Below are 12849 nucleotides of genomic sequence, written 5' to 3'. Positions count from 1 at the left end.
GCATATTGCATTCAGTCAACAACCAAATACAGAGACCCAACTTCAAAGTTGGGATGGATATAAGATACAAGGAGGAAAAAAACACCATAAGGAGTACAAGCTTCATTTATAAAAACATCCTGTTAGTGAAACATCAACTTACACATATTTACAAATCACAATACTGCACAGATTAACCCTACAGCTCAGACATTAGGCATTTCACATGTTGAAGGTACACAGAAGAACCAAGTCTATGAATGGTTGATGACAACATCCACTTCAGAATTAACTACAACATACCAAGAAAATAAATCAAAAGAGAATAGAATACCACACCAATAAGTGAAGAAAGCACGTGAATCCAAAACCTAACCTTTTAACTGCCATTGTGTTGGTATTGGTAATGCTCTCATTGACACTATCTAAATATTTCTAACAACCCTATCATTCTTTGTCAATCTTATCTATTAACAAATCCTTACAAGGAGACTGCTCACAAGTTGGGTACAATGGATGGTTACGAACCAAATGCCGACACCTAACTTCAAGAAAGTTGAGATGCATATAAGATATGAGGAAAGCACTACCATGATAAATAAAAGCTTTATCTCATTTATTTGATAGTAAAACGTCTTACTTGAAGATTTATGTTTGAAGTACAGCAGGAAATGACCCTACAGATTTGAAGTTGAAGGCTATGCAGAAGAATCAAGTCTACGAGGGCTTGTTGAGAGAACCTCCCATTGAGACATAATTACAAGACCAAGAAATAAACCAATGGAGAACAAATAAAGAACATCAATAGGCTGAGGAAAGCATGTCAGTCCTGACACTAACCTTTTATCTGCCTTTGACTCTGCATTAGCCTCCCCAGCTAAGCCGCTTCCATCTTGCACTTCACAATGCACCATTCCAGAAGCACAAAGACCACCATCTAAATACTCCATAGGGTTTTGAAAGAGACAATCTGATAATGCTGAAACCATGGTACTCTCTGGAAAGGTAAATTTCCCTTTGCTCCGAGGGGAATTAGGACCGTACATACAACCTGACTCAAAGCCACTACCAGTTTCACTGGAAACTGAACTGTCATCATCATTAAGTGAGACAAGGCCATCCAAGAGGGTCATTGAATCACTAACTGATCGCCGGTGGAGTGTCCCTTTTGTATTTGCGTCCGAATCACCCAACAGGTCGTCGAGCCATTCTGGCTGCTCCTCTAATATGGAGCTTTGAGATATGGATTTTTGGTGTCTTGGGTACAACTCTTTGCATGAGCTTGGCGACAAAGGGTCATAAATCGATCGGGTTGTACTTTTCTTTTGAAACGGGCAGCGGGGAGGAAGGTGAGCATGCCTCGACATGGTCAAATACCAACTGGGCGAGGATTGGTGCTTCTAGCAATTGACCATTATTTAGTGTTTGCTGTGGCCTCTTCTATAGCAGGGTCTTTCATTGCTAAATTAGTCCCATATTTCTGCCATCATCCTATCCCTACCTTATTGGTACAAACTTTAAAACAGTAAAGGGGAAGTTAAAAAGAAAAGATAAAGAAAATATCATCAAAAGAGATGTAGTTTCGAACGTGGGAACTGGGGAAGTTCTAAACAGTATTGTTCCTCAGTTCCTAGTTTCTGAATATGTTTTGGAGTTTGGACTATGTAAGAGAAAATAATAGAACATTTCTTCTTGCACAACTAAAAATTCACAAACAACTCATATGATTCTACTTTCTATTCACAAATAGCTGCAGAGTAAAAGCATGCCAATAACTAAAACAGGCTTCTGTCAAAGGATGCTTTTCATTTCCAATTTTCAAATTCTACTCATCAAAGACAGAGTGGCAGTGTTCTTTTTTCTTTCTGCTTGCATTAACTAGAAAAAGTGAAAGAGCTCCATTCAACAATTTCATTTATATCTATTTGAAAAGATTCAAACAAATAGGTTGCGTAAAATACTGATTAGAGTACCTAAACAACATTAACCGGAAAGAAAATATATATGAGAATATAGTAAAATAAAGAAAACCAGAAACAAATTAATAACCCTGTTTGGATGCTGAGAAACCGGAGAACAGAAACGGAGAAAGAACAGAAAACTGACAATCTGCATTACCCATTTGGTTCTAGGTTCAAAAAAACAAGCAAAACTTCGCCTAACGACGCTAATCAACCAAAAAAAAAAAAAAATGGTTAACTTTTTCTTCTTTTCTTGAGTGATAGATTAGAGGACATGCAAAATCTCAGAATTATTTTCCGTTCTTTTCTTCAGTTTTCTCATCAACCGAACACACAGCTATGGGGGAAATAAAGCGAAATCTTGGGTAGGATTGAAGTTACCAAAACAAAAACAAATATAGAGAATAACCCTCGTAATTTGGATTAATACAAAACATGGGTTTCGATTTTTACTCTCGAATTTGTTGAGGAACTTGGCTTTACCTTCTGGTTTCTCTTTTATTTTTTCTTCTGCAACAGATATAGAGAGAAGAAGATGAAAGAATGGGGCTCAATGCTTCATATACTGCACAAGATACAGTACATTATTGAGGCTCCTTTCAACTCTACTCTTTGGGAATTTGTTTGTACACTATCGACACACTCCATTGGGAGGCAGGTGCTCTGTGCCCAAAACACTAAGGAGATATTTTCCGGGCGTTAGGATTTAAAATATACGATTATACAGGAGTAAAAAAAACTACACAATTAAATGGCTAAAAAATCCTTCGCCACGAGTAATTTTTGGGTACTGAATGAGTATCACGTGGTTGTGCGCACATAATCTTCAAGCAATACATTCAGGCCGTCTAAAAATGTGTTGAACGGTCTAGATTGAAATCCTCTCTCTTCTCTCACTCCATCACTCTCTCTCCTCTTTCTCTTTCCAAATTCGAACCGTCCAAAACCAAAATAAATAGTCCGGATGCGCTGCACAGGCTCCACGTGGTGTTTGCTCGGCCTAGAGGCACTGGGACCATGTTCTTTCGGGGATATTAGATTTTGGATTCTATCATTGCAAATGGTCCCCAATAAAAATTTTCTCAATCATTACTCTCATTTCTGTTTCTATCTCTCCCTATTTATTACCGAAAATTCAAAATCCAAATACCAAAACAATGGATTCGGAGTTTTTGGCACAGTGGGATCGGACCCCATTGGTGGGGGAGTGACCGGTGGAGTAGGGAAAAAGCAGTGTACGGACGGACCTCACTGTTGAGTTGTACACAGCTCATCCCACCCTTTTTTCTGTTTTGCTTTTTTTTGAAGATTTCATCTCATCCACCTTCACCTCTCTCTTTTTGCGTAATTGTTACGAAACAGATTTTGGTAATCTCTCCAAAATCCTATGATATTCTGTGAAAATAATTAAAATCTTAGGATACTTCACGAAAATGTCTAGAAGTCTGTCCAAATTACTAAATTCTATAATGGAAAAGTGCACCTTAAAACTCTATAAAAATGTCTAAACATATTTTGGCCTTATGACTAAAAAATTCAACTAAACTCTATAATGGGAAAGTGCATCCTAAAACTCTATAAAAATGTCTAAACATATTTTGGCCTTATGACTAAAAAATTCAAAAAGTTAATGGACCTCCACTGAAAATAATTTTACTGGCGACCTCCTAAATGAAAATTATTTTACTGTCCTAATGACTAATTTTCCATTCATGGAACAAGATAAGGATTAGTATTTTTACATGAAAAAAGGATTGCCAAAATTGTTTCTCATTTAGTAGTACTTTGTATACGAATATTTTTATTGGTTTGTACATATAAGGTGCAGTAATTTAATTTTCCCACTCTCTATCTTATCGTCACATTTTTTCCGGTGTTGATTCAGGTCATAACATTAGCATATTTTGTGTGAAATCATTACATAACTCTTATGCATAAATTCACATGAATAAATATAATAATAAAAAAATCGTACAATTCTTATTCTTATCCTTATTATTTTGAAGTGATCAAGTGATACAAGAAAGAAAACTAAGATGACAAATCTCTAGCAATGAGAGCATCTAAACTAGAGGGAATACAATTTGAGTGTCGACAAAGAAAACTCCTATTCAGACTATTAGAGGCAAGCCAATGGGCTGCCTTGTTCTTCTCGCTGCAGCACCAAGAGAAAGGCCAGCTCCTCATAGACACCCAAACTTTGATGTCTTCCATCCATAACCCTTATCTCTCACGGACAAACGGAATTAAGTCCATTAAAGCAGTTAATTATCACTTGGCAATCTGTTTCAAAAATGGCATTATCAATAGCCCATCCCATATTCACCGCAACCCCAGACGCGATCCTCAATGCCCAAGCTTCAATTAAAACGGCAGAAGAGACCCTTACAGCTTTACCAACCCTTCACAACCGAGCTACTCCACGTCTATCCCTAGCAATAACGCCGAAGGCAGCTAAGCTGCCGGAGTAGGAAAATGCTCTATCACAATTAAACTTTATAAACCCAAAAAACAAGCATGCAGATAATCAACATTTACCGAATTGACCTTAATTATTGTAGTTTCTGGAGATTAGGCCACACTCCATTAAAAACAAAATTCTTTAGTTTGTTAATTTGGTCCTCAGATTTGGGAAGATTCGTGGGTGCATAAGAAATTAATTCTTGTCCAGTATTCAAAGGAAAGAGTTGCCACTTGGTGCTAAAAGAATTCCCAGATTGGCCCTTTAAGCAATTGTACTTAATTAACCCCCATCTCAAAAAAGTACACACTTGTCTGACTTTGACCCAATAGGTGACAATTAGCATTTTGCTTTCAACTGGATACAGCTTGCTCTTTCATTTGAGAACTGAAAGTAATTTTTTTTTTAATCAAGCTACATTAATTAGTGCAAATTAAATAGTAGTTCAAGGATTGATTTTGAAAAACTACAGTTGAAGACTTCTTTATGTAATGATCACTGGGTCCGATGGTAGTTTTTTTTTCCAAACGATATGCATAAGCAGGTTAGTATTGTTAGATGTTAGAGAGGAAGAAGGGAGGAGGACTCGAACCCAGCCCAAATGCGTGAAAATACAAAAGAAGCACCAATCGCACTTCACTTACCACTGCGGTTTGATGATAGTGTATATATATATCACATTGTTGGAGCTTGCTGGCAAATCAGAGCTATTGGATATTAACAGAGACATTCGAGAACATCTTGGCCTCGGAATGAATAAAATTGAAATTGAAACCGATTCAAAGGTTGCTGTGATGACGATCAACAATGAAATGCATGACCAGGGCCGGCTAAAGGGGTAGGCCAGGGAAGCACGTGCTTCGGGCCCCCAAAAAATGATAAAAACGAGGGCCCCCAAAATTCTAAAATCCCTATATATATATATATATGTGTGTGTGTATATGGCCCAAATTTTTTATTCTGCATTGAGCCTCCTTTACACAAAATAGGCCCAATTGAAATTTAGGAGCCACAAAATAGGCCCAAACGGTGGAATTACTTATTAGAAACACTGGGACGATCAAAAAAAAAAAAAACCGCCTGAGGAGTTGAGGACTATGGAGGCTTAATTAGTACGTTTGTAGCAAAAAGTACGAGAAGACTAATTTTCAAATGATGAATTTTAAGGTATTGTAATAGTTGCATTTTTTTTTTGATAATATGCTTCTATTTCGTAATGGTAAATATTTTGTAATGGTTTTTTTATGAGACTTTTTGTAGACCACTTTTGTATGAAAAATATAAAGAGGTCTTATTCAAGAGATTTGCTTCCGGCCTCCAAAACTTATGAGCCGGCCCTATGCATGACTATCAGATTGTACGAGTTTGAAGGCGGAACTATTGGGTAAAGAATATCCTCGACTTGAAAAGACAGACCGGCCTGTCACTAAATGTATCTAAATGTATGCGAGACAAACTCCTAGAGAACTAAAACTGCACGAATTGATTAGTTCTTGATTTAACACAATATTAATGAATCATCAGGCCCATGCTCACCCTTATATTTTATTTGTTAGTGGTTAATTATGCATGCTTATGCAGATGAAATGGTCATAATCACTCTAGCTTGTCTTGGCCATATAATTCACACAATTACCCCTGAAATAGTTGTGATTAGAGTTTAATGCACATTTAAGTTGTTAGTTTAGAGCATATTATAATTGATGCATGCAAGTTGTCAACTTAACTAAACTACTATATTAATTAAATAAGAGTTTCTAGATTACAATCAAGATTCATTGTTTACTTTTCCATACTTCTTTATAAAAGAGTGCATTACTACAATATTTTTCTCATAGGTGGACAATATTATATGTATATGACATTGAAATCAAATGACTAGATAAAGTGTAAAAGCCTAATATGATATGAAGAATGATTATTTTTAAGGGATTTTCTTTGGTTCCATAGTCAGGGTGCTCGGACCAGCTTTTTAGTACCTCAATTAATCTGTTTTTCAATTCAATCAAAGGCAGACCATTCACGCCGGGACTAAATAATTCACAAAAAAATATTTTCTTACGGCCTGAGCCTAAGAATCAAACTCTGATTAATTGCGTGAGAAGCAAGCTCATCCAGAAATTATTATAAAGAATATAGTTTCAGGGTATGTGTGGGGAATATCTCACCCCCTATGTGGTTGCAACTTGCATGTTCGGACAATGTCCTGGTCTGTGGATAGGCCCACACCTCTTTATTTTAAGATTTCGACTTTTACACCTCTTCATAATTTTGAAGGTGACAAGGTGTAAGGCATTTTTTTTATTTTTATTTTTGTGAAATGAACTCCACAAATTGCCCGTTTCGCTAAGGTTCTTATTTTTTACTTTAGACAAGTCATTATTAATTCGCCTTTAAGGCAACATAACAACATTCCTTTGGAAACTAAAAGGCAGAATCGATTCGAAGGAGAAATGAGAGATATTTTGTTCCACCCCATAAAACTTGCATTGATTCTTTTCTTTCAAAGAATTTCCATGATACATCCGAATAATCATTTCTAGGATTAATCGATTCTGAATTCATCGTTTTAACTATCTGTATATGTATGGTTTGGTTCTTTTATTTGGTAATAAAGATAGAATAACTAATAGAAAAGAATAACTCTCATAATATATTACCTTTAATTTAAAAAATAAATATTTTTCTTAGCGGAATGAGGCTAAGGCTTTTGGAAGAGAGTATAGAAGTCCTACACTGAAGCATAGCCTTAACACTCAATCCTTTGAGTTAACATGGTGGTTAAGACAGACTCAGGGATTCACTCGTTTTTAAAATTTTAAATTCTAATTCTCTCACGTGATATCAACTTTTAAGGGACCAGTTGATACGAAACCACCCGGACGGCGGGATAGAGTAAGCTCCAACACGCAAAAACCACCACCACATAAGAGGATCTTCAATATACGAGTCTATATACTTGTGAACATGAGTTCTAAAAAAGCGGTCTTCACCAATCATTGATTTGAAGTGGATTTTATTGGTCAATGGGGAATCAAAAGTCACAACAACTTTGGTTGCGTTTTTTCGTTGGTTTTTGAAAAGAAAGTTTTGTTCTGTTCTGTTTCTTGAGCTTGTTGACTTGAAGTATTTTTGGTGCTTCTTTCAGTCACATGTTCACTGTAAACGGGCGCTTCCTTTATGAACAAATGTGGCCCTTCCTCTTTGGTGACTATACCGAATAATCATTGGTTGGTCTATAAATATCATGTCTCATTCAATCTTAGGCTTCATTTGTTTCGATGTAAAATGTTTTACATGTAAAATGTTTTTTCAAAAAATAAACTTCAAACTTTTATTTTTCGGTATTTGGTTGGCACTTGAAAAATATTTTCAGAAATCGACAAAATAGTGTAGGGCTTAAATGGTGGAGACATCTGAGAATATTGGAATTGAACGTGGATCAGGACGGACAATCGAGAAAACTGAGCAGTGAAAATTGTAGTAGAAGGCAGCGGGTTCATTTCAAAAAATAACTTACGGAAGATTTAAGGGGGACTGGGGGCGCTGCTGTCCCGGCCGAGGGGGCTCCGTTCCGGTCTCGCTCCAACGATCGGAAACGTTCACTTCGTAGAGCTTGTCGAGTTGAACAAGTATGTAAAAAATCAACTCGATCAGATATCATTAAGTGCCTCATTGAAACCTTTTCGTCTTGAAAAGAATGGATCCGAAACAATGAATCACATCTAATAGAACCCATTATTGGAAAGTTATATGTGTTCCGATCAGGCACTTAAAGATATCCGATCAAACTAATTTTTTGCATACTTATTCAACTCGACGAGCTCTACGAAGTGAACATTTCCGATCTTTGGAGTGAGACCGGAGCGGGGCCCCCTCGGCTGGGACAACACGCTGCTGTCCCTTGAAGGGACAGCAGCCCCCCAGGTCCATTTAAGGGTAAGTCATTTTCATCCAATTAATGGAAAATGTTTTACATGTTAAATATTTTCATCATTTTTTACACAACAAAACATCGAAAAATAGGTAAAACATTTTATCGAAAAATATTTTATGTCCTAATAAACAAAGCCTTAATCAATTCAAAAAGGTTGATTTTCCAATACTTTTGTTGAGTCGGAGATTTATTATCTGAGAGAGTACTACAACATACAAGTTTGGTGACACACCCATCAAATGTAGTGCTTCTTCTGTGGAGGTGGACGTCTATGTAAAAATAAACACCATAGTAGGGATGAATCTGTCTTTAAGTACAGAGTGCAACACTTGCCTTGATCATTATTTTAATTCCATCGATTTTCAGGTTTTTTTTTATCAACAACAATTTTATTAAGGAAACATTGACAAATGATAAATCAAGTTGGGGGGGAAAGGGGAGGAAAATCCAACCAAAGGTTTGATGGAAAAAAAAAAAAAAACACCTGTTGGGTCAAAATAAAAAAAACTCCTACAAAAGCAAAGCCCGGACCGCACCTTGCCATTAAGCCAACCAGTTACACCAAGAGTGGTAATCGGCGGGCGACAAAACAGAGAGGACGACAAAGAGGACAACGGTGAGAAGAAACTAGCAGAAAGGCTAGGGAAAGGGGAAGAGAAGAAAAAAGAAGAGGGGGAGAGAAGAGAGAAGAGAGGAAGGGGGAAGGAGGAGGCGCCTGGGGCGAGGAGATAGGAGGACAGGAGGATGCGCCTCCCCCAGCAGAAAAATTTTGAGTTCTGATTTTAATGTATTTTAAATTTATTGGTTCATCACGAAAGGTAAACGTAGATTTTCTAACATATTAAACATTCACTCAGCTCTCAATTTTTTTTCCTTATGATGCGATTTCGGTAAATTAGCTCTAGAAGCACATAGTATTTTGTTTTTTGGTGACTTTTTTCGGATGAACTGGAAGCAGAAAAAACTTGTCGCGAGGAAGGGCATGAACCATGGACCACTCATAAAATTGTACACTTGACTTATAAATCTCCAATTTTGTGCTGTAATAGGCGCATAAATATTCACATATGCGCCCCTTAATTTATCTTTGTTAGGTCCATTGATATTGTTACTCAGAGCTTAACACTTAATTTGTATATTGTTGGTATTGTGAGGTTCTAACATTTTAATAGGCCTTAAAAATGCTCCTATTGTGCGCGTGGTCTTGTGACAGTAAAACAATACAAGTGATTCATGTTTTTGGTGGGCCCAAAGACTTTCTATTTTGTCTGATGGTTGGACCAAGTGAAAGGAGGCCCAAGTCATTCTCAGCAATGGGCATGGCCCACAGCTTTACACGTACGAGACCGCGGGATTTTCTTCAGTCGGCTACAGTAACATGAATATATAAAAGGAGAGCCACGCATAGCAGAGGAGAGACCGGGCACTACGGCTGGGAACAGAAGGAATCAGAGGCTGTGAAGTCCAACTTTCTGATGGCCGGCTAAATTCCTCTGGTAGGGCGTAGATGAAGCTCGAACTCTGATTAACGATGTTTTTATTTTGATTTAGTATTTTTATTATTCGAATTGTGGTTGTATGACTTGAGGATTTATTTGCAGTATTAATTTTCTCTATCAAATCTTGTGCATGATTTTCAAGATTTTTATGCACGTTCATACGACGGTTCTTAATTATTTGTGATAACTGAGTAAGATGAGTTATGCTTCCTAAGACGCGCCGTGCTATTAGATGATCCGTGCCATAAAGACGGGTCGTACTAGTAAGACGGTTCGTGCTAGGCGGCGATACTCCATGCTATTAAGTGATTCATAAGTATATTTAGGCGATATTGTGTGGATCCGCGAATCCTAACGATATTCGGATTGATTCGAGTAATTAACCTTTGTCATCGCATAAATATTGTTACAACGGGTCGAATGGATTTGAAACCCTTGATCTTTTCTCTCATAAACTCTCTCTACTTTTTAATTGCTTTACGATAATTTAGTTTTCATAATTTTAGAAATCAAACAATCAAATCTCTTTCCGAATTAATTTAGAAATCAATTGAAGCAATTGGTAATCCCTGAGGACAATACTTGGAGTACTTACGCTATCTTTTAGGTAATAGTAATTATTCTGTTTTATTAATTATTTTTGACACAGAAATAAAGCGATCATGCTGCAATGAGTGTTAGTAAGGTACCCCATGCATTCTTGTTCATCTATAGTATCTTCTTGTCAACATAAAAGAGGAAATAATAATTCTCTCTTTTGATGGCTTGGTGTTGTTACATAGTAAAAGATGAACTGTGCTTTCATTTGTGGAACCTCGGTCTTCGAGCCTGAGTTTATACTTTCTAGGAAGATGGCCAAATACATTTCCGATATTCTCCGAGCGCCCACGTTGGGAATATGTTCCTGTATTGTGCATAATGTAACATGCAGTTCTTCATGACACAACCGGTTATTTTCTGTTTTATGGTGAACAAAAACAAACAAACAAAGAGAATAGAAGATGAGATAAGAATTTTTGTAGTACAACACAAACTTAATTTGGTATTGTTTCACAAACTATCTGGGCATGAAAATTACCTGCTGAGGGAAATCACCATCGACCATTTGCGCGTTTATTAAAATCCTTGCTGCTTTATGTAGCGGTCTCGTATCTCTTTGAGCCTGGAAATATATATATGGTGACATTAATAAAGAAGACGCAAATTAAATACTTGCAGTACTCCATTCTATAACTTATTTTCTTATGAAATGTGATCGAATAAGCTAGCAATTTAACACATCGGATGTTAAGATCACTAACTTGTCCGCCATAAAGAAGTCCCAGCATAGCCCATGATGTTTGTACCAGATTCGTTCGATTCCCTTCCAACGGTTGATACTTCTGTATCACATAAACGCTAAACATGAGCAAGAAAATTTTATCAAGAATCGTGTACCATATCATTGGTCGCCCAACCCCCTTATTCATTAAGCTAGCAATTTCAACTTTTTAGTCCAAGGATATCATCAGATCCATAATTAACCTAGGTGTTGGAGTTACCATAGATGGGCATGATTCAAGGCTTTCACCCCAACCCCCTTCTTCGTTTTGTGTTGAAAGCAAAAATCCAACAGCTCTACGGACTGCTTCACTGTTGTTGTATGTCTTTCCAACCGAAGCAAACCCCCCAAGAGCAAAAAATGTGCTGTAGATGAAACAAATTCCCCAGTATCCGTACCTACCAATAGGGTTGTACACATTTGAGTCGTTTTCCTATTTGTTCCAAAAGAAAGCAGTAAAAACTCACCAAGAACCATCAAGCCATTGTATCTCTTCTAGAAAACGAATTGCTTTCGCCACTGAGGTTTCTATTTCTTTCTCTCTATGGCCTGGGTGCAAGCGTTTGAATGTCACAAGAGCTTGGATTATCGAAGCAGTGCACTCAACATGCCTAAGAAGGATCATATTGTTAGTTATATGGACCAGCCATTGTTTATAAACTATATGACGAAGATAATAAAGGTTTAAGTTCTTACTCTTTCTCGACCACAATGTCAGCAAATATTTCCGAAGGATTCAAATCCTGAGAAGTTTAAAAAGTTGTAAAAAGGATTTGACAAACCATCGCATTGTTTCATTGGTGTGTCACTATTTAAAAGTGAACAAAGAAAGAAAAGACATGGTTTGTTTAAGAACTTCTTTAGTAAGAACGAGCGTAAAAGGAGGCTTGTGCGACAATAACTCTTTGTAGAGCCCAAAAATTACCTGTAAATATGGTTGTGGAATTGGGGGCTCCCATACTGCAAACCCACCACTTTCAGGGCTCTAAGTGGAGAGAGAAGTTAGATAATTCAGTTAGTTAAGTTATGAATTACCAAGTTGTGAAGTAAGTTTATAAATAGCAATGAATAATATGATCTATGTAGTACCTGTAAGTAAAGCAACCCATTCACAGCATCGTGCAATCGCTCGACATCAGCTTTTTCTCCAGCAATTTCAGAAGGCATTTGAGAAAGTAAGAGTAGACACTGCATGCAAAAGAAAAAAATTTGGTTACGGCGAACAATTAATTTCTTAATTGCTCCAAATATGTGTGTTGATGAATACAGATGTAGATTACCTTAAACGATTCTGCTGTGCAATCCGAAACCCCCCAACCATGGTCTTGATCTGAGAAAGTCCACGATCCTTTAGTAAAGTGCCGATACATACTCTTGAAATCCCCAGCTGGATTTTCTTTGACCTTCAATTTAACAGTATAAATAGCTAAATGAAATTTCACTAAACTTAACCATACTTATGTAATTGTGTTTGTGTATGTACACAGACATGCATATCAGATGGTAGAAAAGAACCTGTGATTCTTTGATGTAAAAATGTGCTTTCTTTAGCGAATCGCCGTATTCATCTACCATATTGCTGGCAATAATTGCTTGAGTTGCTAAAGCACAATCCCATAGCTGACTACCAAAACTCTGCAATGAAACAACCGGATTAATTGACAATTGAGCCTAAATGGAACATCGAGCTT

At 37.0% G+C, this 12849-nt stretch overlaps 2 protein-coding genes across 8 annotated transcripts in view; both read right to left on the bottom strand.

The window, feature by feature from the left end:
• The window catches only part of LOC131321040 (basic leucine zipper 34), a 55846-nt gene that overhangs the window by 3607 nt on the left and 39390 nt on the right, over positions 1-12849 (bottom strand). Inside the window, exons 1-2 of one of the 7 annotated variants that reach the window (XM_058352057.1) lie at positions 2424-2620; positions 820-1476 (exon numbers count right to left, since the gene is read on the bottom strand). In XM_058352057.1, coding sequence (XP_058208040.1) covers positions 820-1346 — 527 coding nt within the window. In that variant the 5' untranslated portion in view covers positions 1347-1476; positions 2424-2620. Of the gene's footprint in view, positions 1-819; positions 2621-12849 lie in introns of those variants that run through there. The other 6 variants (XM_058352060.1, XM_058352056.1, XM_058352058.1 and 3 more) reach the window with 6 other exon arrangements.
• LOC131321033 (dammarenediol II synthase-like) overlaps positions 10350-12849 on the bottom strand; it is a 31468-nt gene continuing 28968 nt past the window's right edge. Inside the window, exons 11-20 of the mRNA XM_058352039.1 lie at positions 12674-12793; positions 12439-12561; positions 12248-12346; positions 12084-12143; positions 11855-11901; positions 11626-11769; positions 11379-11556; positions 11139-11219; positions 10916-10999; positions 10350-10794 (exon numbers count right to left, since the gene is read on the bottom strand). Of these exons, the coding sequence (XP_058208022.1) occupies positions 10681-10794; positions 10916-10999; positions 11139-11219; positions 11379-11556; positions 11626-11769; positions 11855-11901; positions 12084-12143; positions 12248-12346; positions 12439-12561; positions 12674-12793 (1050 nt within the window). The 3' untranslated portion in view covers positions 10350-10680. The remainder of the gene's footprint in view (positions 10795-10915; positions 11000-11138; positions 11220-11378; positions 11557-11625; positions 11770-11854; positions 11902-12083; positions 12144-12247; positions 12347-12438; positions 12562-12673; positions 12794-12849) is intronic.

This window comes from Rhododendron vialii, chromosome 3a, assembly GCF_030253575.1.
Source record: "Rhododendron vialii isolate Sample 1 chromosome 3a, ASM3025357v1".
Taxonomy (NCBI): Eukaryota; Viridiplantae; Streptophyta; class Magnoliopsida; order Ericales; family Ericaceae; genus Rhododendron; species Rhododendron vialii.
The sequence above is the reverse complement of the archived record's forward strand: the minus strand, read 5'-3'. Positions and strand labels throughout refer to the sequence as shown.